At 40.4% G+C, this 26671-nt stretch overlaps 1 protein-coding gene across 3 annotated transcripts in view; it reads right to left on the bottom strand.

Moving 5' to 3' along the window:
- Positions 1–26671, bottom strand: part of znf385d (zinc finger protein 385D) — a 293782-nt gene that overhangs the window by 103291 nt on the left and 163820 nt on the right. For all 3 annotated transcript variants that reach the window (XM_074682772.1, XM_074682774.1, XM_074682773.1), the window contains one exon: positions 20300–20442. In XM_074682772.1, the coding sequence (XP_074538873.1) occupies positions 20300–20442 (143 nt within the window). The remainder of the gene's footprint in view (positions 1–20299; positions 20443–26671) is intronic.

The raw sequence follows: 26671 nt of genomic DNA, 5'->3' as shown, positions 1-26671 counted from the left end.
ATACACTTGAGAAAGCTTCCCACAGAGGAAATCGCTCAGCCTCGGGTGTGTCCGTAGACCTTGTAGTGCTGGTACGCAGCTGGGCCAACCCTCATCAAAAATTTGATTTAGTCCTTGGAGTCCCACGCCGTCGTAAACTCCCAGGTCAACCTTGTTTTTGTGCTAAAAGACGCTGCTGAATCCCCCCTCTGAGACCGGTGTGCTTTTCATTATGGGAACAATGGTGCTGCAGGTGCAAACGGCCTGCACTTGAGCTCCAGATGGTTCTGCTTTGACGATGAAACATGGTAAAACACCAGGCCAACCCCACTGCACGCACACACAGCCGAGGAGGACCAGTCGGACACAGAGCTCGTTCAACTCTGGGAAACTCAACTCAACAGCTTTTTTTTAAGGGTAATAACACTCAGTTTACCATTTCTCACATGTTTGCAGTGCGTGGATCGTTATAGTATCTTGATATAAACATTCCTGGGAGGGAAAATCAATCTCTGCTTCAGAAAAACCTCAATGGGAAAAAAAAGAACCACAACTTTTCTGGCAAAGTAACATCAGACTCTGGCCTCCAGTGGCACAGGCTGTTAATGTGAGAGAGGATGGAGATAATACTGAGGAGCCAGAGCTCTTCAGATAAGCTTATCAAATTTCTGATAATATAGACTTCAAACCCAGCCAAATTAAATCCAGGCATGCCGTGCCACAGTTATCTACAGCCTCTTTTTACACAGCCCGCTCAAGGCGGGAATGGCACACCTTTATCCTTTTATACAAAAGACAAAAATAAAGTTTGGTCAAGGCATTTTGTGGTTTGAATTGAAGCAGGGGTAGTAAGCATGAAGAGTGCATCAGTCAGTCAATATTTCACTCTATATTAATCCACCGAGGTTTGCAGTGATGTTTGCCACAATAACAACAGTCAGAGCCTTAGTTTGTCCAACCAAAGTCTGGTTTTATGCTGATTTATGTCTTTTAAAGCTGATTTTTTGGGTTTCTTTATGCCTTTATTTAAGGGACAGGGGAGTAGATAGGATTAGAAACCAGGGAGAAGAATAATAATGGCCTGTGACATAGGGGCCAAAGGTGTTAGCTGTATTTAACCACTGAGCTTGAAGGGATATTATAGTATTGATTTACCCATGCACCTCTTCCATGGTATAACAATGCATCAAAAAGCATAAGCCCACAAGCCCTGTGATTGGTCCGTTTAACATGACCATGTTTCATGTATGATCAACAGCAACAGGTTTTAGCTTCAATACAACATACTGTGCTAAAAATGCTGTGGCAAAGTGAGCAGAAAGCATAGCCACATCAGAAACAGGCGATTTAACGATCATACAAAGGACTAGGGATGCTCAATACCACTTTTTTTCAGACCAGTACCAGTATGAGTACTCCCTCTTAGGTGCTCACTGATACCGAGTACTGCTACTTCTTACTTACATCTATTTCTTTCATAAAATTTAATTCACAGCCACATATCATTCTGAACAAACACAGCAAAGTCTAACAATTGTCAGGTTATTTTTCAAAATAAACTGAATTGTAAAATAAATCAGTTAAGCTGTGAGCTTTCCCTGGTTTATTCATGTTGTCTGAACAGGACCTGACGCACATTTACCGTTCTGTTCAACAACAGCAAGTAGCACCAACTACTGGTGAGGAGGACTTACTCGAAAGTAAAAAAAAAATGCCTGAATATCTGCTGCCAGTTAGGGATGGGCATGGAATTAGATACTTTTATAGATACCGACCGAATTCTGTCAAAAGTACCAGGAACTGATTCACATAAAATCAAAAGGTACCATATTTAGGTACCTAAATGCATCCTCGCTACTGTGAGGGAGTGGAAGAGTAGGTTATTTTCCATGCTGGACATGAACACAGCATTGCAAGGTTATATATTGAAGAATAAAAATGTTAAATTGATTTTTTTTTATATTTTATTACTAAACAAACTGATATTTTTTTACCACTTAAACACAAAAAAGTACCGAAAATTGGAACCATTGAGCACCGGTACCGGTTGCAAGGTGCCAGGCATTGGTACTGTATCGTTTCAAATGTGAAAGATACCCATCCCTACTGCTGGTATAGGCAGGTATCGCAGGTACCGATACCTTGAAAAAGGCTGGTATTGATACCAATACCATTACTTGCCCATCCCTCCAAAGACACTGCCCTCATGTGTTTCGGCGGAGTAATGCAGTGCAAACTTGACTCATCACCATAGACTGTATAAAACATGGATGTAGTCTCTGCGACGTCACCTGGCTGTTCCTGATATCGTGAAATGAAGCCAATTTACAGACACAGCCACATTTGATATGACACTGGCCGTGAGTTCCTGTTAGTCACGTGGCCTGAGCTGTGTCTCTGATTGGACAACCAAACCATCCCAATAACTTCTAAACCGCCAAGTTAGAAAAGAATTAAATCCTGTGCAGTGTGTGTGTCGATAGTGAAATCAGCATTTGATAACCAAGCTTTTTCTTGAACCAAGCAGTAAATATGGTTTTTGATGCCGTAACAGTCTGTTTTTATGACTGGGTGTGTACGTGACTTCCGGTCCAGCACAGAAAAAATCGTAGTGCTCATGAATGAGTCAGCTGCCATGGCGTAGTATCATGTGGAGGTTTGAACTGGGCTTTAAATTAGGATAATATAAGAAGTGCAACCTGTGACATTTTGTTCAGAAAGGTGAACTAGAATAAATATGTACCAATAAAAAAAATAAGAAATGTGAGTAGATGTGTAGAAGTTTTTCTCCATTTTCCATCGGTGCAGTGAGTTGCCTTTTCTTTTGTAGACTCATAAATTAGTCCCCAGCAAATGGCACGTCCCTGCACTGTTAAAACCATTCATTTTTAGATTGCTTGTATTTTTGTCTCTTTAACGCCTGCAGACCCAAAGTGCTGGGTACAAACAGGTTTTCTGAAAAGAAAAGGGCAGGAGAAATCTTATTGGAGCGTACATTTAAAACAAGTTGGGTCAGAGTTCTCAAAAATTCACCAAATTATGTGGCAGACTGTCTGCAGAAAACTGTGGCCCGGCTAGGTGCTGTTCTTCATTGAGGGGGCCGAGCTGACCGACATCCATTGTTGCTCATACAATTACTCCTGACATGCAACTCCTACAACCCCACTTACTGAAATGTCCCTCTCACGGGCACTTTCTTGATGGTCCATTAAGCATTTGCCAAAATGCCAGATTATCATTTACTGAATAGAATTCTTTTGTTTTCATGTCTCACCCTTACTGCGGGGTTGGGTCTGACGCCAAACTGAAAATCCTCACCTTAAATGCAGAGATGTCGAGTTATGAAGAAAAAAATACTTTGTTACCTTACTTAATTAAAAATTTTGGGTATCTTTTCTTTACTTGAGTAATTATTTTTTAGCCAACTTTTTACCTCTACTCCTTACATCTTCAGGCAAATATCTGGACTTTCTGCTCTGCAGGTTTTAAAAATAGCCTTGGTACCCCTGTTCAAAAACAAAAACCTATCCTAAAATAGCTGAAATCTCACCATCCAGCTTCTTCCCTGCCACGGTTAGACTGATGGCAAAACAATAACTATTGGACATGCGTAGAACAACCCAGCTCTATCACAGTCCACTGTTACGTACAATATGTTCAGTATTATCATTATAATTATTATATCCACTGCAGTGGCGATTGCTCTAAGACTGCAAGGGAAGCTCAGCTTCCCCTAAAATGTCCCCAAAAAAGTGGTGATATGTACCGCTGTGTGTACATTTCATTGACAAAATATGCACCAGAATTCCTTCATCTTTTGTTCAGAATCAGCTCCTATCACAGGTAACTGGCTCCACCTCCTTCTCATTCATCCCCGTAGCGTCTCAGCTCTTTAACACAGTCGGACGCTGAGCGTCTTCTGACTTCAGCGGGGAAGCGTAGAGTGGGTTGTTCCACTGTGAAAACTGGACGGTCATTGGATAAACGCTGGGCTTTGTCCCGCCCATCGGACGCTCAGCGTCTCTGGGGGTCTATGAGGCAGTGGGCTGGCCTGGACGCTGGGCTTCTGTATGATGATTGGATGATCTGTCTGAGGCCGAATCCCTTTTTGATTGACAGTAAAATGAGCCAGTCAGCAATCTTGAAGTATAACCCTCCACCGGAGCATCTTCTCAGTTGTTCTGTACTGATCCGGAGGCTTTATCGATCCCCAGTGAGTTTACCTTTCTTAAAACGACGAGCGTTGAGAGAACACTGGTAAAATCCCTGGAAAAAACACCAGGTTGGTACGACGGGGTCATCGTTTCTTGAAAAAGGAACGGAGGGTAGAATTTCCATTTAAATAAATGATTAAATGAAAAAAAGAGCTTCCCCTTCTTGACTGACCAGCAGCCGCCACTGATTCACGGGAAATGTGCAATACCCTGTCGGTAAAAACTTGTTTCTTTGTGCAATAACCTCACAGTGAAGTACATATCCCTCCAATAAGCGTCAGGTTTTTTTTTTTTTTGATACTCTAGTGTTTTTTTGTACATTCTTTATTTGAACTGTTTCATTTTCTTTAATTTAAGTGTTTATCTTCTCTATTTTAAACTTTCTATTTACCCTATTTAAATCTTTTGTACGTATCTGTATAACCTTTGTATCTTTTGTCTTTGACTCCGAGAGAGCCCTGCACAAGATTTCCAATGTGTCTGGACTGTCAGTCCATCTACAAATGGCAGATATAAGAAAAACCTTGAATCCTTGAATCCTTAAATGTCTGTGGCAGAGACTCAGGCTCCTGTAGCACAATTTAAGCTTGACCTTAATGGTATCCCCCCTTTTAAGTTACTTTTACTTTTATACTTTCAGCAGTTTTGAACTCAGTGTTTTTATGTTTTTACTTAAGTAAAAAGCTGAAGTTGACACTTCAGCTTCTACAAAAGTCTTCTAAACCCAAGTATCTATACTTCTACTTGAGTAATAAATGGGAATACTTTTGACAACTCTGCTTAAATGTTGCCAACATCATAACTTGTTAACATTATGATCATGCATTGAGCGACTGAGCAGACGGTGTATTTGCCAGTAGATCTGTTTTACAGTAACTAGTCCAACAATGAAGTGACTCTTTCGATGAACCTCGAAATTGGTGCCTTTCTTTTTACCGTCTGCTCAAATCCACTGACTCCGTCGTCGTGCAGAATTCCTCAAGCTGAAATCTGAAACACACTTTGCTGTGTTTAACCGCTACATACCTTCTTGAATTGTCAAATTGAGAGGTATTCTGTTTTGAGATGACCAGATGGGCAGTTAAAGCTGACATATTTTTGTTATCGCCTCAAAGAACCCACAGCACATGGCAACGCAGTCGAATAAGCAAAAACAGATTGCTTCTGTCTTCCATTTCTGTCCTACACCCAAGCATCTGATGAGCAGAGAGAGCTCTGAAACAAATACTGTCTTTTATTTCCACGCCCCATGTGATCATTAATTATCACTCTGCGGCTGACATTTCACACAAACACACACACACACAGGAGTTAAAGAGCTGTTGACCTGACTTTGGTAGTAGCAGGTTATTCAGACTGGACTACAGTATCAGATTTTCGCCTGGGAAGCTGGCGCTAAGCACCTCCATAAAAAATCATCTTGAGCTCCCCTCTATTATCTCTGCATTCCACCAGAGAGAGGCAGAGCTGGCAGATATCCAGCGGGAGTGAATTATTATCGTGGGAGAACACATCAAGACGAGCCCCGCCAACATAAAGCTTCCACTCAGTTCAGGGGTTAAAAAGCCCCAGAGCTCAGGCTAAACGATAAGAGCCGCCGTGCCGCACATTAGGCAGAGATCCACTCCTCTCCTCTGCAGCAGGTGTGACTTGCTGGAGGGCGGCTGCGTGGCACCGTGGTGGTCCCGCTTGCTCTCCGGCTTTGATCATTCCCCGCCGTTTTTGTGGGCTCACGTGCCTCCCCTGGGAATAGGATTTATTGAGTCCATTAGATGTTTATGGGACATGTGTAAATCAAAGGAGAGTCTGCCAAGCAGCCCTGACTCACCCTTTGTTCTTTTCATTATATCATCATACCCAGCACGCTTTGAGCGCACATTTGTCATCTGAAAGTCAATAAAAACAAAAACAGAGGGGTGAAGCTGAGCGGGAGGGGTCATGGAAATATTTTTACCATCATAAACCCCTTTTGAAGGTCTTTCTTTAGTTTTCTCTGAAACAAAGAATGTTTCACGATATGTTGTAATGTGGCATTTAACGGGTTTCAAACTGACTAAACAACAAAATATTTAAAGATTGTTTTGTTGTTTAGTTTTCAACTTAAGGAACTAGGGTCTAAATTTAGCTCATGGGTAATAAATTTACCCCTGAAAACAGGAACTTTAGGGGGCGGGACCTGCAAGCTGAACATTTCTAAAAAAAATTTTTAGTTCTCCCTCCATCCACTGTAAGATGACACCCAGCTGTGACTGACTTGGTTTGATAACTCCTAACCAATGGTCTCCTTTGAGTCTGATAGTGTGAATGTGTCTCTGTCAGCTCCCGGTGTTCCAGTTTAAGGTGTGACCCTGTAAACTGGGGACCTTCAGCTGAACGTGTCAGTGAATATCTAGTTTGCAACAGCTGTGCAAACGCAGAAGAAGCCCTCAGAAAAACAACCCTAGATTAACTTAATAAACACATTTACATGTGTCAAAATATCTCCATCTGATAAGTATTTAATGATTACCTAAAACGAAAAATCAAATCCATCACCAAATCCATCTGCAAAGCAGTAAAGCACTCTTAAGATCAGTATATGCTAATTATCCTACATGCTAACAGGCTAACTGCTGTGCTACACATAAAGCTACTGTCCTTTCTTCTCCTTTCTTCTCCTTCTATGGTTAAATTTTTGCTATAAGGCCTTTATTGTTGTCTTACAGCCCTCTACTGGTATGACAGTGTTCTGCAACTACTTTTGTTTCTTTTCTCAATGGGGCCATTTAAACAACAATGGTTTTAGGGTAAGACGCAAAAGTATTGTTGCCTGTCGGCCTTGCGTTTATATCAGTGTATCATTCGTTCATTCCATAACCGTATCATTTTCAATGTATTGTGACCCGGGAGATCGGATTTTTGGTTTGAAAATGAGAAATGAAATAACAAGTCATTATCAGTTTTCCAATTTTGGATTCTAAAACAGATATGGAATGAACTAATGATACACTGATACATCTACATAGAAATGACGTTTTAGCCAACCTAAACCGCAAACTTTTGTAAACAGCCTCCAAGGTGGAATTGTACGCCAGCGTTTTCAGTGGAAACGCAGATGTCACACTCCACCTCACACAAGCGCATACAACAGGACAACAGTACCGACTGCAGCAGAGGACTAACCCGGAGCGGACCATGATGGAATATTGGTGAAAAACACGAGTTTTTAGGCGATTAATGCAGTTTTAGGAGCGGCACTGTCTATGCCCCGACGGATCCCATTATACGGACATCCACTGCACGATTTTGGATCTAAATATCTCCCGAAGCACTGCTTGGATCGGGAAAGCCTTCTGGGTGAGTATTTTGTTCTACTTCATTCTATAAACAAGGTAAAAGCTGTATTAACCGAACTTATCCTTTAATTCCTAAACCCTGAATGTGAGATGACACCACTTTTTCAGCTAGTTATGAGGGAGAATACTCTTCTCCTCAGGTAAATCTAGGTGCTTTCTTGCAGACAGTGTCTCAAGAGAGTTTTAGGACAAGAAGAAAAACTCTAGATAACAGTTCCTCCTTCGCCGAGAAGATAAGTGAAGAGATAATCCCACAAGTGAAGCTCACTTCACTGAGCACACATGATCCACACGGAGCAGAAACAAATCAGAGGTGTGATTCAGAGCTCCAGCGGGTTGTCTGTCCCTGATCACTACCTTTGCAAAAACTAAACAGGATTTCTACTTCCAGAACAAAAGAACTCCTCTGGCCTCCCTGTTATCTTCTTTGTCACAGTGCACATTTCCATTACAGCCATCGATGCTAACATTGACTTAGCGCGGGTGGGTACACATTGAAATGGACTGTGATGCCGTTGTGCGTGCAGGCTGAGGCCCGCGTGTCACCCCTGCAGGACTACAAAGCAATTTTCCCAGCGTGCAGATCTGTGCACAGAATCGATAAATCACATTCCTGATGACTCTGCAGGGGGAAATGGAGTTTGTATTGTTTCTCCAAGACAAATGTAGGCTCCAGGCAAGATAGATCTCATTTTCAGGGCCAGAAAGAGACAACCAAAACACACACACTCCCACACACACACTTCCTCTCTTTTCTCTGTTAAGCTCAAAACTAATCCCCCCTCCCCCAATTTCACTTTTCTCTTCCATTACACTCCAAAACTCCCTCGTTCCCGATGAGCTCTCTCTACCTTTTTCTCCCCTTTTCCTCTCAGGTTTGCTCCATTTCTTTCAAGGTGGCAATTTCAATAACTCCTGCCTGACTGAATCAATTGAAAGTTGCAGAGCAATCTCAAAAGTTCCCCAAAGACCCATCTCTGTTTCTTTGCAGCAAAGTAACCACACGCCATCATCAGGCATTTAAATGTCAGGAGTTTGAAAACAGGTCTGCATATCACACCAGGCACGAACACTGTTTAAAGTTTAACTGCTGCATTTTTCATGTACCGTGATAAAGTTTGACAATTTCACATCAGCCGAAAGATAAAATTCTCCTTAAATGGTTGAGGAAATACTTGAAGTCTTTCACCGAATGTTTCATTAGTGTTCGCAGAGAACCATGAGGTCATTTTAGCTGCTTGTTTCCAAGTTCTGGTCCTGGAGTGAAACAAACCAAAACACTGGGCTCTTTCCTTGATGATGATGAATGTTACTTTGACAAAGCCAAAAATGCTGATTGCAACAGATACCATTGGTTTCCAGCAGGAGGGTCGCTGTTACTATTGTTTTATCTGAAAAGTTCACCCTCCAGGAAACATGGAAACAGGAACATGGCCCAAGATAGTTTCCATTGACTGTCCATGAATTAAATCAAGACAAAGTAAGTGATTGAAACACACTGACAGGACAGGTACCTCAACACTAAAATGCTTTAAAATTAAACCACAAAAGATTGTCAATACAGTCTTTTTAAACCTGCTTAGATTTCACTTATATTTGGTTCATGCTTTAAGAAATTTACATTGGTAAAATTATGACGTGTGATGTTACATTATGGTACAATATATTATAATATTATGCTGTTATCGTATGGTGCAATGTGATGCAACCATCGACTGTATAAAAAATGGATGTCATCTTGCTTGGCTCGGAGTGAGGTAGCCACAAAAACTGCTCCCCCTGGTGGCTGGCTGCAGTATAGGTCCAAAAATCCATCTCCCCAGTCATTCCAGATGGGCTGTGGTCAAACTCAAAAAAATTAATACATCTCATAGAATTTCTTTTTAATTCCAATTGTTTTGGTGATTTAAAGACATTCGTTATAAAATGTTGTTAGCTGTAACAATCAGATATAGTGGTTATCTGTTTATTAGTTACCTGAGTTGTGTTAAAAGACAAAGTTCGCACGATTAAGAGCATATAACGTGACACTGCTATGGTGATGGTTTGACACATATGTCCTGTGCTACAAGAAGAGCTTTTATTCTGAAGTTCAAAAGAGTAGTATGTCAATGTTATTGATGTTAGCCTGTTGTTGTTGTTGGAACGTGAGGCATTCGATGCAGAAGTCTGTGTTATACCCAAGGGGCAACATCCGGTTTGTAAAAATGAAGCCTTTGAGGAAGTGCTAAAAGAATCTGCTCATCGAGAATCCCTTTGAGGCTGGCTGCAGAAAGACTGGAAGTCATATACACACCCAGCTATAAGAACTGACTTTTACAGCATCAAAAAACATATTTACTGCCTGGGTCAAAAAACAGCTTGGGTCTAAAAAACTGATTTCACTATCGGCACACACTGTACTGTGGGAGAATTTTTTCCAATTCTGTGGTTTAGAAGTTATCAGGATCATTTGATTGTCCAATCTGAGGCACAGCTCAGGTCACGTGACCAGTAAGCACCCTATAGCTCCTCGAAGAAAAACTCCCAACTGGCATCATAGCGAATGTGGCTGTGTCCGCAGGTCGGCTTCATTTTATTGTTTCAGAAACAGACAGGCGACGTCGCGGAGACTACGTCAATATTTTATACAGTCTATGGTTTTATCCACCCCCTTTTTTTGTCTGTAAATAGCAAGTCATGAACAGTAAAGAGTTCAGATTGAAAGACATCCTTATTGTAACTTCCACTTAACAACAATATTATTGGGTTGTCTTGTATTAAAGTGATACTCCGGGATGGAACAAGTTGGGTACTATCACAAGGTTTAGGGCAGAAATTACCCCTACAGCAGTGTTTTTGTGCAGCAGACGTCCAGAGCACTCGCACCAAACACCCCCTCCCTGAACGTCAGCTGGTTTCCTCTGCACTCAGACTGGGCCAATTTTTACTTGACCAAACACAAATAAACGGACTCCCATCGAAAAAGTCTGATATCAGTCTGCATTCACGCTTCATTTAGAGAATTTTCAGTGTGTTACGTTCACACAAAACACCGATAAATAAGGCTCTAGTTCTCATTGTGTCTCTTCGTCTTGGCAGACTACCTGCATTTGTTTATATCTGGCACGCCGCGCGCTCGGACTGATATACTAAGCGGCGAGCGTCTCGTAGCCAGCTGTGGCTCTGCAGCGGAGGTAGCGCCGTTTTACGACACGATGAGAACTAGAGCCTTATTTAGCGGTGTTTTTGTGTGAAAGTAACGTGCTGAAAATTCTCTAAATAAAGCGTGAATGCAAACCGATATCAGATTTTTTCGGTGGGAGTCCGTTTATTTGTGTTTTTGGTCAAGTAAAAATTGGCCTCGTCTGAGTGCAGAGGAAACCGGCAGACGAGCAGGGAGGGGGTGTTTGGTGCGTGCGCTCTGGGCTTCTGCTGCACAGAAACACTGCTGTAGGGGTAATTTCTGCCCTAAACCTTGTGATAGGACCCAACTTGTTCCATCCCAGAGTATCACTTTAAGGTCCTCATTTTTCTGAAAAGTTTTGTTTTCATTAGTCATAAGTAGTTAAAACAAGGCTTTACATCACGTTTAACAATGATTGACAGCTGCCATTCTTGTGAATTTTTTCCAGAGATTGTAAAATATGTCAGGAGGTAGAGCCAAGAAGGGTTTAGGTATTCAAAAGGAAAAAAAAAAATTATTATTTTTGTCGCCCGGCTCCACTCAGATTCTCTCTGAGCCTCTCATAGCCTTTACTGCGCAGACACTTGCTGCACATCACCTGCTCATCAGCTGATAAAGGCAGAGCCTGTGACGGGGGTACTTTGGCTTTTGGCCATACTGAACAACTCATTGCTTTGTATTAGGTTACACTGCATTACGCCACACTTTGGCACCTTTAGACTCTTTGATCAAGCACGTGCATGTACACATATGATACAATACATTATGTTCTGTTACATTATACAGTATAACACAATATACTGTCCCTTTAAGGAATTAGGCTCTCCACAGTTGCATGAACAAATCAATAAATGTGACAAATACAATGTTAACAGAAATAAACACAAACTGCTTTGCAGGTGATCTGTATGAAAAACAAGATTAGAACACCACAACTGTTTCACAACTGGTACAGCATAAAGAAACATCAGATTAAGATCCAATAAAGATCAAATTTACTAGCTACACATCTGTCATCTTTGACATCCCATAAACTAATGTTTGAATCTTAATAGTGTTAATATTTTCATATAAACGATTCATCTGTCCAAACAAATGAGTGCTGTGATGAAAATGAATAACTGATGGCACTTTTTTTGATTGATTCATGAGCACAAATGTACAGCTAATAAAATTTTGAAGCATGGAAGATGAAGTCATTTCACTTTTCTCTTTGGAAGATGATTAAAAAAATACATCATTACACTGATGCAAAATCATTTTGAGTTTAATATAAAGAAAGGACTGAGAGAGCAGATGTGCTACAGTGTTGAAAAGGCTAAATAAAGCAGCAGGCTTTGTTAAATGCAGGGGGCATGTGTGGCTCAGTGGTACAGTGGGTTGTCTCTCAATCAGAAGGTTGGTGGTTTGATTCCAGCTCCGTCTGAGTGTCCTCAGGCAAGACACTGCACCCACTTTGGAGCACTTTGCATGTGAATGCTGCTTTGAGTAGTTACAAGACCAGACTAGTGCTGTAGTACGGTCCATTAGCATAAATAGATGGATACATAATCCCTGTTTGTATAACAAAAACAACACCTGCACTGAAATGTGACAGTCTATAATAAGACATCAATAAAAACAGAGTCTCGAATCAATCAGCAGCTTTGTGTAGGTGGGAGAACGGGCATAAAAGTGGCTCATAAACTTCTCAACACCTGGTAATAAAAACACGACCACTACACGACAGCCTGATCCTAAACTTCTCCTCCACCCTGCCCTGAACTACAGCTTTTCTATTATCTGAGATCTCCCTCCAACACCGCCTGAGACCTCCCTGCCCCCCGTGTGTCTCTGAGCACGTGTACTTACATGCATGGGGCCTTTTTTTAAGCCCTGAAGCCACATTTTTCAGTTACATTTCTTTGTTTTAAAACACCCATGAGGAGAGGAGAGAGTATGAGTGGGAAGGAGGGAGAAAATCTGATAACAAACATCTTTCTTTCCCCGCAGCTAAGGACTTCCTGATCGTGTCACTCAGCCCTGAACAAGATTGTGCAAAAGCTCAACAACAGACTTTGGTATAAGTCCCATTTCATGCAGGTGTGGACACGCTTTCACTGCGTTTTTTTTTAACTCCACATGCCAAAAAAACCCTTCCAGTAATGAGACCTTTCGCTGGATGAAGTGTGTCCTCATTCCTGCAGCGTGTTAATGGAACTAATGTCATCATCGTCTATACGCTTTTCTTCTTTTCTTCTTTAAATGAGGACATGTAAGTGTTTATTGGACCCTGGAGGCACGTAAACAAGTCTGACCTCACCCAGCAGAGCCTAAGTGGGAAACTTAGCTTCAGCTGCATCCGTAAATCACAAAACCTGCTGCAGCCAATCCAACAGCTGTTTGCATTCTGTGCACAAGAGTGATCACGGATCTGTATCTTCTAATAAAGCGCCTGACTGGAGCTGACACGCCCGTATGTGGAGGCAGAGATAAGTTTTTAGTTAAAAAAAACTTGAAATCTTTACTTCTCTGTTTCCTTTACACTATCTTTCATGCACAGCTTTCTTATATATAAAATTTCCAAGCTGTCATTCATTGTGTCGTTGAACCCAGAGTCTGCCGTGTATCATACACATAACCCAGGAAAACCCTGGTAACTGTCATTTAAACATAGGTTTATATTAGGGCTGTCAGTGTAACAAGCTTTCTTTTGTCTTTCTTTGCTGCTGTGATGGAAAATAACACCACTGTGCTTTTGACTTTGCACGAACTCTCTCAGGCAGCTCAGTTGACAAGTCTCGCATACTTTTTTGTCACTAAAAGGGATTAAAATACCACCTGAGAACTTGGAGTTTAAGCTGCAAGCCAAGCATACAGGTGCAGCCGCATCACAAAAACCTACAGAGTGAAAATGTCCACAGACCTGTGGATGAAAACAAACTGAAGCACTGGTTAAATGAAATGTGACTCAATGCAGGACAGTCTACACTGTGGCGGACTAGGGTTTAATAAAGGGCATTCTCTGTTTGGCGTATTGTGATCAAAGTGGAACTCCTGAAAAGTGCATGCAGTTGCGTTAACAGGGAATTGCTGGACGTTTAATGAGAGTTTTGCAATGTTAAGTGCTTTAAAAGTACAACGTCAGAAACAATTAAACCATAAAAACTTTATAAGCATAAAACAACAATATAAATAGACATAAAAGATTCAATAAAAGTGGCTAACCTGTGCCAAAAGCCAAAGTGAACAACTAAGTCTTAAAAAGAGTATTAAAAGAGGAGAGGCAGAGCAGCATTTATCTAAATCATAAATCTAAAAGTCAAGGTCGTTTATTTTACTTCATTGTATCAATCAAATTTTCAAAATCAAGACAACAAGGACTGCATTTTATTACTGATATGGAAATAAAAGCTGTTGTGAAGTACAAAACTATGACAAATTTAAATATAATACGAAAGTGCAATTAATTGCAATCATCCAATGGATTTTGGCAATGAGTTAGGATTGAAAAAAAAAATTAAAAAGAAAATCAGAAGTTGTTTTTTTGGGCATTTTTGCCTTGACTTGATAGGACAGCTGGAGAGAGACTGGAAACATGGGGAGCACAGAAGGGGGAAGACTGTGGCCTGGAGCCTAACCAAAGACCACTGCACTGACCACAAACACAATGAGCCAACAGTGCCTCAGAAAACATTGTTTTAAGAAAGTCAACGAAGACCTGCCATTAAATCTTGCACTTAACTAAAGATGACTGCATCCAACTACATTACAAAGTTTCCTTTAGTTTATTCTTTGAACTTATTATGTCTTTGTCATAGACTGTATATAAAGTGGACAGCGTGGCTCTGCCATTTTCCATTGAACAGTTTTGAAGCCAAAATACCACCATCACAGGTGCAGTCATTGGCAGGTGTTGTGCAGCCAGAGTCTGCGCAGTAGAGACTGTGAGGGATTCTGGGAGAATCTGAGTGGGGCCAATGACAAAAATAATGATTTTTTTTCTTTCAGAGTTTAATCACTTCTTGACGCTACCTCCCAACTTATTTAACAATCCCTGAAAAAAATACACAAGTAAGGCAGCTGTCAATCATTGTCTAACGTGGCGTAAAACCTCGTTTTTAACCTTGAATAACTAATGAAAACAAAACTTTTCAGAAAAAAAGAGGACTTGAAATCGAGGCAGCCAAATGAAATCTTCAAATCACCACAATAATCGGACGTGAGAAACACTTCTACCAGGTGTATTAATTTTTTAAAGTTTGACCACGGCCCATCTGGAATGACTGGAGTGCCGGATTTTTTGACCTATACTGCAGCCAGCCACCAGGGGGAGCAGTTTTTGTGGCAACCTCATTTCGAGCCGAGCAAGATGATGACAATTTTTTTTTTTTTTACAGTCTATTGTCTTTACACGTTCTTATTTGGACCAGTTTTTTTTTTAAATAAGTTACATCATACTTCAAGGGAAAACTCTCCTTTAAGCTATGGAGAGTTGAATAAAATATGTTTTGTTTTTTTTTTACCAACTTTTAATTGAAAAAACTGGATAAAATTTTATTTTCACTCCATGTTTTGGTGAATATTTCAAGCATTTTTGTTTTCCTTTTTTTATACTTAATTTCATTGTTTTCAGTCTTGTATTTTTTTATTGTTTAATCTCAAATCTGATCTTTGTTCTATTTACAACTCTACCTAAACTAAATATTTGTTTCCACCATTAGATTTACCTATGGAATATAACACATAAATCATTTGACTTTGCACTTTTTTATATCTTTTTTGTCTTTTGTTTAACTCCAGATTTACTGTCAGATTTGGCAATGTTAAAGAATGAAAGTGGCCCTTTTCATTCTTGATCTTGCACAAACTTAAAAAAGAAAACCTTGAAAACATCTGGAGTTTTCTGTCAATGAAAAATCAATTTAGTTTCTTTTACATAAAACTTTTTTTAACAGTTATCCCTGCAGTTTTCTGACATTTTTTAATCCATTATTTGTACTTTAACCTTCTTAGTTTCTTTGACAGCAGCTTCATCTTGTCCTTCGTTGCGGCCTTTTTACCTTTCACTTCTTTCTCTTTTTACCCTTTTCTTCTTATATTGGCAGGGGAAAAGAAGCTTTTCTTCAGTTTTCAAGGTTTCAACTCCTGGGTAAAGAATACTGTAACTTCCTTTTTAATATGACAAAATTCTACAACTTTATTTTCTTAAGTAACATCCTCCCCTGACTCCAGGTTTGCTCCTCTGTGGCACGGATTTGTCATCCAGTGACTTGTATTTCTTCAGCTCTGTTTATACGATTTGTAAAACATCTTCTGTGTAACATAAAGAAACCCGTTCAGACCTCGAAGCTGGCACACCGGCGCTTTTGTTGCACCCTTGAAACCAAACTTGCACAGTGTTTGAAAGTGTTTCTGTAGCAGGAAAACAGAATGTAGAACAGATACTGGTGAAACAGACGGTTTCAGAGATCGACTCGACTGCTCCACATTCTGCCAATGATCAGACAATCAGCAGCTCCAAGGAAATTTTGAGACAAAAAAGGAAAGAGTGTGTGAGAGTGTGTGTGTGCAGCTGAGAGTGAGAGGTGATTACTTTGTGTTAATCTAGTATCAGCTTTCCACCACTTGGAGGCCTCCCAGTGTATTACTCATTATCTGCAGACGAGTCTGTTAAATACAGATTAGACGGGGCGAGAAAAGGGACGCAGATTCCTGAACTTTCTCATGAAACTCTCCTCGCTGAAACAATTGGTCTTCCCAGGGGTTATCTCAACATTTCTCCCTGATGTCTCGTGGTTCTTCTCTCTTATCCAGCTGTGATCCATATATCAACTCTCTCCAGTTTCATTCAAATCAAACTCTTTCTATAATTTAACAAACGATGGAGAGACAGAAAGTTTTCCTGAATAAAACCCTTTTATCTGTCTCTTTTTTCTATGACTCATCATATTTTCTTGATGACCCAGCTGATTTGAGTAGTTCGAGGCCACATATTTCCTCATAATTACTTTCTACTTTCAAAGAGAAAAATCAATAGATAAATACCAATGTGCTGGTACAGTAAGTGAGCAGCGGCTGAGTGCTCCATTTGCAAAGTAGCGCCTCACAGATTGCAAATCCAATAAGGTCTTTGTAGCCACATGCTAACGTTGCATTTCAGAGAGCTGTTTATACCACTTATCAATACGGGAGGAGCGATCAATTAAAGAGGGGCTCTGAAATGCAACAGACTGTTTGAAAATAACGAGCGCTTATAGAATAACTCAGATTTCTCAATATGTTGCATTTCCGTCCATGTCTGCCTGGAGCCTGTGCCTTCGTTAAAATCATGTTTTTGCTTATCTCTGAGCATAGCTTATCTGTGAATAATGACTGTTCTGGATATAAAGAGCACATTCATTTGGTAACTATAAGAAGGGTTGCACAATATCAAAGGGAAAATGTGACTATTATTACTGATAACACAAACTTCCTATGAAAACAAACCATAAAAGTTGCTTTCATTAAGTCGTCATCACTGTGTTTGAGGATGGCATGATTGCAATTTTGTAAAACATCTGCTGCAAGTAAAACAAGAAGATGGAAAACGTCCTCAAGTTTATACAAAAGGCATCACAATCAGGCACAAAATGATTCAAGAAACATGAAACATGAGCATGAATAAAGCCGCTTTAATGCAGATTGAGGACTTTCATGTTTTGTGTCCCTTTCCAACATGACAGAAGCAGAAAACACTGACATAAATAGATCGAGCACTACAAACAGAGAAAAACTGCAGCTGTGACAATGCAAAGAGGGAGCAAAAATGGTGCCACCCATCAGGGATGGAGCCAGGATTTCAGTTTAGTTAAAAACTAAAAAAGTTAGTAAATATCTATTAATATATGGATATATAGTACTGTTACTATGTATGTTTTTAAGATTTAGTTGCTTTTTAATCCTTTGATATTTGATAATGGCTCTCAACGGTAAAGAGTCAAAGAGTAGTGCTCTAACGCACAAATGGGCTGCGCCACCTCAACTTTCCCTGTATTACAGGCTGTAAGAGCAGCAACATTAACCATAGTTAAATAAAAAACAACAAACCACAGTCTTTCCCAAAATCATTCTTTAGTCCTACCAGTATAACATGAGACCAAAAGAGTCATAATTTTTTCACCAACAGGTTAAAAGATTGTCAAACTTTGCTCATTTCATTAAGACAGGGCATCTAACAATAACAAACCAAGCTTAAAGTGACAAAATTTTATAATATTCTTCTTTAAAACCATTTTTTTTAAGTATCTTTTTCAAAGGAAAGTTTGAGGTGGGCATGTCAGAAAGAGGGTGGGCTGGGGACTGTTGGGCCCACCCATGACGCCGCCCCTGCTACCCATGTAGATGTTTGCAACAAGTATCTTAAAGTTTCTCAAAGTTACTCAAAGCTCAGCAGAGTGAACAGTGACTGCAAAAAAAGTCTCCCTTCTAACACATTGTGCAAGGGTGTTTTTTTTTTTTTTTTTTAACTCTGCACCTTAGGAGATATTTAGAACACAAGTTCGCCCAATCAGAAGCAGAGCTCATGTCACGTGACTGATGGGCACCCTATAGCTTTTAGTGTGGAGACTCAAAGCCTGCCCCATTCCCCATCCCCCATTCCCATGTACAGACATACAAACTGTACGTAATTGACTATGTCAATAAATAAATAAATGAGTCAACAATAATAATGAAAATATCATTTTAGAATAGTATTATAAATTTTGATACAAAGTAATACATATATATGACAGCATGTTTTTCATCTTTTCTGAAAACCTTGCAACGTGACTTTGGCGATAATGCTACAGGGCTAATGATTTTTCTGGTAAGTATGTTTAGATTGACAGCCTAGAGGCTACACAAGTGTCCATGGTTTACAGTAATAAAAACATAAACACTAATAACATAAATGACATTCAAAGAGTCATATTTAGCTTTTTTGTGAGCCAACATAAGTAACTTAAATTATAACTTAAATTAGATGTATTACATATTTTCATAAATGGAACTTCGCTTAGTAAGACTTAGCCTTCCTGAAGTAAATACAAAAAACACACATTATACATCTTAAAATATGACAATGCCTCAAAAAAAACATAATTTTTTGTATCAGTCATCAGGAGACAGTTGTTATCATTATAGGCTCTAGATTATAAACTAAAAACATTCAGCAGTGCTTATAATATGAAAACATTTAAGGACACTGATGCTTTATTATTTGGGTTTGAAGTCGAACTATGAATAAAAATTAGCAGAGCACGGTGAGATTTGGGAACAGTTCATAAGAAGATGAACTACTTTCGCATTTGGTTTTGATTACCCCACATTTATATTTATTTTTTTGTCCTGAAGCAGAAAGAGGGGGACGACTGATGTGGGAGAAACAAACAGATCAGAGATCTTTCAGAAGCGCTGCAAAAGAAACTTTAAAAGAAAATCAGTGTAATCATTCGTAGCACGTTGGTGATTTTTTTGTTTGATGCTGAAAAAGGATCCAAAGATAGACTTAGAAAGACTCTTCTAAGCTGTTAAAGATGATTTTGAAGAGTTTTTCAAACAAACTAGTCTGGCTAATCTTAAATGTTAAGGGGTGAAAAGGTAAAAATGCAACCAAACAACAGCTCAGATCTCAGAGGACAGTAAAGCAGTTACAGCACAGGACTGAGAGTGTACTTTTTCTGAAACCTAATTAGAAGATTTTGAAGAATCTACCAGACCAGAAAAATAATCCATCACCAAATTGTTCACACTGCTTCCATCGTTGTCTCTACTCAAACACTCAAACTGCTGTCTCTGCATCATAAAAAATGTTTCCCAAACTTTCACAGCTCTGGAAATCCCCATGAATGATGCTCCAAAAGATGCTTTTAGCTGCATTTCCTGTCAAAAATCAAATCTTTCAGAGGCGCACTCATGTCTGAGAACCATTTTGTGCCGCAGCCAGACAACAAACGTGCCAACCTGTTTCCAACATATTCAGACCGGTAAACTGCGCGTCTTGTGTTTTGTGCTGAAAATAAAAACAGATGTGAATGTTAACAAGGAGATGAGCCGTGGTGTGGAGCCAAATTCCTCTGAGAAGCAACCTGCTCTGCCTTTATGAGGGCTGGTCTGAGAGCCTGGAGGCAGAGCTGCCATTAAATCACCAAGACGGGGCAGAGTATGCAAACCATCCAGAGAGAAAGTGCACTGGAACAATAATCAAATGTTTTCCATGGATGCTCCTCTGCTTTTGTGCATGATTAGATTATACGGTTTCAATAATAGAAATGCAACAAAATGTGAAGAAATCCTCTTGAATGTATTAAATAAAACATAAGTTTTCTCCCACAGAAAGATGCTCTCAACTCAAGTGTCAACACTTTTTAATGCTTCCACTAAAGAGCCCTGAAAGCGTCGCCTTTATGAGATGTTTCACGCGTAGATATCACAGCGAAAATTCATGAAAGGAAGATAAATGTTGGGATCGTGGAGCAGAGGAAGGTGCCTCAAAGCTAAAAGCTTCTCATTGTGTGCAGAAAAGCAGCTTTAAGTACACACGCCTGCGAAGACGAGAGGCGAGGAGAGTTATCTGCAGATCACATGACACAAAGGAGACTCACCGTGTTGAATCCAGGGAAGAGACGCACAGCTGAGGCCGTATCCAATGGAAACGGGAGGAACTGCTTCATGCCCAGTGAGGTCTGGACGGCGGGCAGGGTGGGACGCACCAGCGCGGGCATGAGGCCATTCTGACATGTGTTACCTGCAGGAGGAGGGTGGAGAAAGAGAGGCAGCATGAGTCTGCATCCATGTGTCTCTGTGTGTTGTGTAACATCTTCGACTACTTCTGTCATCCATTTAAAAATGAAGCACCTGTGACACTGAGGCAGCAGAGCAGACATCCTCTCACAGAGCTCAGGGAGCAGCTGATTAGATTCAAATGCATGTCAACTTTCCTGCTCCTGTACAGAGTGTTGACTCATCTAATGAGAGCGGAAATTTACAAAAGCTTTTGAATAATTTGGATGATTCAGGCGGTGATTCAACCATGGAAAAACCTTAAAACTCTCTTTATTCCTAGAAAAGAATCATCCTGACTGGATTAGCAATCTCAAATTTTGGAGATGTCGTCCAACTGGAATATCCCAACTCAGCTTCTATTTACAAGCTGAAGAGAGCTCAGTGAGAGCTCTGAGGAGGTCAAGATTACATACTTGTCAGGTTCGTTGCAACAAAGGGAAAAAGTGAGGAGTTTGAAAGTGATCTTGAAAAAGTCTCCTTTCTAGATATATGCCTAATTGTTATCCACACTTTAAAATGAGATTATCAGCGCCAATATTCCTGGTGACAGGTTATATTAAATTACTACTTCTTAGCTTCCCGATCGGGTTGACCAGGACCAGATTGATTTACAGCATGATTAAGTTTCTATGACAACACCACGCTGGCTGACCAAGTTTAGAAGAAAGAAGACATAAAACACAGAGATCTGTGCTTTTTTCTGCCGAAAATGATTTCTGTGACTAATTTTGTAGTGATAGTGGAGACTGGAGCCTAACTGTCAGACAGAAAAAGGACAGAAGAGCAGAAGAAAGATAAACGAGAGAGTGATACAGAGGCCGTCCTGTATCATATGAACCATTCTCCCATATGAACCAGACCTTAGCAGGTATCACACACATACATGGACAACCTACGTCATCGTGAAGCGTCTGTTTACACAAGGCACGATCTCATCAGAGTCTTCACAATGAGACACCAAGAGCACTGCTACAACTTTAGGGACTTTTTGGCTGATTTCAGACTAATTTTAGGTACTTTCAGTGTGACACAGCCCTCTAAAGGCTGTGTTCTGCTTTCCCTGCAAACACGATGCCCAGAAATGGAACGAGAGTAGAAGAAGTTTGCATTTGTTTACAACACATTTATAAATCTGTCCCGGAGATTTTTCCACGTTCTTTTAACTTACTCTTCTCTGCAAGGAGCTGCTGCAATTTCATGATTTATTTAGCACTCGGTTATCACAGTGATCTCTACCATAGACTGTAAAAAAAATGGACGTCCCCTTGCTTTGCTTAAAGTGAGGTCTACACAAAAACTGCTCCCCCTGGTGGCTGGCTGCAGTATAGGTTTAAAAATACGGCTTTCCAGCCATTCCAAATGGGCTGTGGTCAAACTTTAAAACATTAATACACCTTGTAGAAATGTTTCTCATGTCTGATTGTTGTGGTGATTTGAAGATATTATTTGGCTGCCTTGTATTCAAGTCCTCTTTTTTTCTGAAAATTTTCGTTTTCATTAGTTATACGAGGTTAAAAACGAGGCTTTATGTAACGATTAACGATGATTGACAGCTGCCGTTCTCGTGTATTTTTTTCGGGGCTTGTAAAATATGTCGGGAGGTAGAGTCAGGAAGTGATCAGACTCTAGAAAGAAAAAAAAATATTGTTATTTTTGTCACCCAGCTCAGATTCTCCCAGAATCCCTCATGGTCTCTACTGCGCAGACTCTGGCTTCAAACTGCTACAATGGTGGCGCCTGAGACGGCAGTATTTTGGCTCCAAAACCACTCTATATACAGTCTATGATCTCTACGTGAAGAGTCATTCAGATTGCCTGTATTGCTGCACTTCGACCACTAGGAGATCCTGTTTTCTGCCATCTTGTCAGCGCATCTCTGTCCAGCAGTTTAGAAGTTTCTGAGTGTGCACAGGGTGGAAATTTTCTGCATGAAAAGGACCGCACGAGGGTGTGTAGGTGCAAAAATGAATAAATCGGCCTTAACACCCCTGGTATTTTTTAAATTTTTTGTCGAGGAGAGTAGTCACTGTGATCACACATCATGGATCATACACACTGTCCACGTGCTTTATGCTTGTACATGAAGTGAACCATGATGAAGCCCACCTCTACAAAGCGTGCCAAGCAAGGGGCAACATCCAATAAAAATGAAGCCTATGTGGAAGTGCCAAATGTTGCTGTTGATTGAGAATTTGCTTGAGGCTGGCTGCAGAGAGACCAGAAGTCAGGTACACACCCAGCCATAAAAACAGACTTTTACGGCATTAAAAACATATTAACAGCCTGGTTCAAAAAGCAGCTCTGATCAGAACTGTCAATTTCAGTATCAACATGCAGTGTAAGAGAAGTGTTTTTTTTTTTTTCAAACTCAGCAGTTAATAAAAAATATTAAGATCACAAGTTTGTCCAATGTGACTGACAGGCGCCCTACAGCTGTTAGTAGAGAGGCTCAAAGCCCAGCTTTTCCAATATGGCGCCCACTGACAATCAGCTTGATTTGTCTGTATCAGGAACAGACGGGTGATGTAGTTCAGTCCAAACCCAATTGAGATTTGAGAAACTTCAACCGTTATACGGTGGTGATGATTTCAGCAGCTTCATGGCCCAGTCTTTGGTCTCCATTCCTATGAACTGGTTTAAAGACTGGACACATCCTCTGATGCACCAGTTGTGCATTGTTTGGGTCTCGTGATTGAAAGGAGAAATTAAACTCACCAAATTTTGGAAAACTACAGAGAGCCAGTGGTACGAGAGGATGGGCGCGATGCAGCGATGATGTTTATCTCTGCAAACAGATGTTCTCTTTCTGAAACTGTCCCCACAAACAGCCGATGTGGAATAACTACAGCCGGCGCAGAGCGTCTTATGAGATGATTCAACGGCTGCAGAGGTCTGGCCCACACATCTCCAGGAAAAACAAAAGTAAATACTTCACTTTTATTGTCATGTGAGCGCGCCACGCCAGCAGAGCAGCTTCAGAAACCACCGATTGGAAACAGCACAGGGCTGATTTCAACACAGAGGGATCGCAAAGAAAAAAGAAACTGTCACAGTCTTCCAAAACATTAGGAATTAAAGAAGCCGTTTCACAAAGCTGTAATGAGAACCAGAGGGATGATTTCTTTTATTGCTGCACATTTTACAACAGTGGAACTCTGGGCCAGCGTGGCTCTAAAGCGCTGGCAGATCCAGTATCAAACCACCGTCTTGGGACAAATAAAAACAAGGTTTGCCACGTTTCGGTCCCCAGGCTGTGGTGAGGGGTAAATAAAAAGCAAAAGTCATAAAGACAAGAGGAGCAGAGGGGAAAACCACAGACTGTCCCCCTCATCTCTCGCTCCGTCTTCAGTCTTTTCCCTGCAGTCGCCGGAGCGCTGCCATCTGTTGGAAAAAGAACACATGCCGTCTCTCATGTGGAGACACGTCCCAGTCCCAACTTTAGCAAAGCATGTCCTTCTGCAGAGATCATCCAACCGTGCCATCTCTCGACATGCAGGCCTGACGTCAGCCCGCAGGCGCGCCGCACCTCGCGCCAAGCCAAATCCACCATTCAGAGGCCCGACGTGCAAAGTCAAAACAGCCACGCACACACACTCATTCACACACACTCACACACACACAGCAGGGCTGATGTGCAGGCTTTATTCAGCAGCGAGATGGAGAGTGAAGACTGAAAAGTGATTTTCTTTGATAGGGTCGTGTTTGGTTTTAGTTTGGAGTGATGGGAGATGAAATGTGACGTGTCACTGCGGCTGAGGTCTGCGAGTTTTCTTCTCTGTGGCATCACACAGAGATGAGTTTCACCACCGAGCAGAGACAACACAATAAAGTCTGAAAGTTTTTCTATTGAAGCATTCAGCGAGAGAAGCAGAAACTTTCTCTGATCCTTTACTTACAGAAACTGTGAGGAGTTTTACAAGGTTATGAAACTGATTCAATTTCTCACCGACGCCTCTTTCTGGAAATGTACGGTTTTCTTTCTGATGGTTTGATTTGCTCACTGGGTATTTCTTTTGATGACACTGAAGAGGTTTACATCACGAGGAGCAGAGGGGACTTTACCAACTAAACCAAACAGTGAGTGACTTGCAGGGGAATGAAAAGAAGGAGGAAAATGTTTTTCTTTTTCCAGACAGCTTCAACCAGAGAAACATCATATCAAAAGCAAAAACACTGCAAAAAAACGAAATCTAATCAAGTGTTTTTTTCCCTTTTAAATTATTTAAAGACAAAAATTAGGTCTAAATTGGTTGTAACAAGTGAAAAAGATCTGCCAATGGAATAAGAAAAATTTGCCCCGACAATTTGCTCAAAACTAGAATAATGTCTTAGTAAAAGAAACTTTTCTCTTGCATGCTTCTTGCATTTCAGACCTTATTTCTGTCTTTAATTGACTAGAAATAAGACACTTTTTTGGACTTGTCAGATTAATGTGGCTAATATCAACTCTAAAAAGACATTTTCTGCTGAAAATATGACAAAAACACTTGATATGATTTCAGTTTTTTGCTGTGAAGATGACAGAAATCGTCCAGGGTTTACCTAAAAATATGAACCTGAAGTTCAGCAGGATGCATCCTCCTCAAAAGTCTTAAGCTTGTCATTAAATATTAATTTTGCCAAGAGTATTTCATGAATATATTTAAAACTAAACTGGGATTCAACAGCTATTTTGAACTGGATATCCACTGAAGGTCACCAGTTTACAGGGTCACTCTTTAAAATGAAACACCAGAAGCTGACAGAGACACATTCACACTATCAGACTCAAAGAAGACCATTGGTTAGGAGTCATCAAACCACATCAATCACAGCGGTTTGTGAACTTATTGAGGACGATGATGGGTGACTAAAACCACTACATGCTCTACCAACCAGAATTGTTCAGCTTGCAGGCTCCACCCCCAAAAGTTCCTGAACATCTGGAAAGAACCGTACTTTCTGTTCTATAACACCTCAAATACACCGGATGTGTCTCCAGTGCGACTCCGTTGTGCTGTGTCTCAAATGCGTTTGTCAACTCGCTTACAAGCTGTTTCCCACTTCCCACTCCATTGATAAGTCTCTCTTCATTCATGTTGGGCTGTAAGCCCTCAAACCTGTTGACTCCTGGTCTGACTCTGCTCATAATGTCTGTTAATCATCATAGTCAAGCTAAATACTAACTGATTTTGACACAGTCTGTTTTATTGAGAAAGTCTCTGGGTGTTTTTAGGTAGTTTTTGGTCACTACTTCCTGTTCTGCTTGATCTTTTTATGCTGAATTGATGCATCACAGCTCCGCATCCGTCAAAGATAGGATAGCTGCATATTACCTACAAAATGACGGATCCCATGTAAGTTGACATGTTGATTTGAATGAAACATATTTGATCCATTTGCCGTAAAGGAACGCAGATTCCCTGCAGACGCATCCAGTGTTTTTAAGCCATAATTCTCCCTGGAGTTTCATCTGGCGTCTGCACCAGCATGTGTTAATATTGTTTCAGCAATAGAAAAAAGAGCCAGATATTAGCGTGGGTCTGCTATCCTTATATTATAGGGACAAAATGCAACAGTACAAACATTGGGTTTACCAATTTCTGTTTAAATAGCTAACGTTAGAACGTGCTGCTTATATTCAGGTGCGATAATACCACGTAGTTCCAGAGGAAAGTTCTTGGGTTTGAAAGACATCTGATGGTCAAGAAAGGGAACAGCACCATAGACTGTAAAAAAAAAAACGGACATCATCTTGCTCAGCTCAAGTGAGTTCGCCACAAAAAGTGCTCCCCCTGGTGGCTGGCTGCAGTATAGGTTAAAAACTCCATCTCCCCAGTCATTCCAGATGGGCTGTGGTCAAACTTTTAAAAAATGAATACACCTCTTAGAAATGTTTCTCACATCATTGTTGTGGTGATTTGAAGACATCATTTGGCTGTGTTGTATTCAGGTCCTCTTTTTTCTGAAAAGTTTCGTTTTCATTAGTTATACAAGGTTAAAAACAAGGCTTTACATCACGTTTAACAATGATTGACAGCTGGATTTACTCACGTTCACAAAGAAAAAGTAATAAGAGGTGGAAATGAGAAAGATGTGTGGAGGCGGTGAAAAAAAAATTCGTATGTCAGAGTTTTAATTATCATGAATGTATTTTTATGGCATCTTTGTTTCTTCTATGTCAGAGAAACAAGGTCACCTGCACATTTACT

This window comes from Halichoeres trimaculatus, unplaced genomic scaffold (genome assembly GCF_033239565.1).
Source record: "Halichoeres trimaculatus isolate MK-OKI-2021-1 unplaced genomic scaffold, fHalTri1.1 fHalTri1_scaffold_12, whole genome shotgun sequence".
Classification (NCBI taxonomy): Eukaryota; Metazoa; Chordata; class Actinopteri; order Labriformes; family Labridae; genus Halichoeres; species Halichoeres trimaculatus.
The sequence above is the reverse complement of the archived record's forward strand: the minus strand, read 5'-3'. Positions and strand labels throughout refer to the sequence as shown.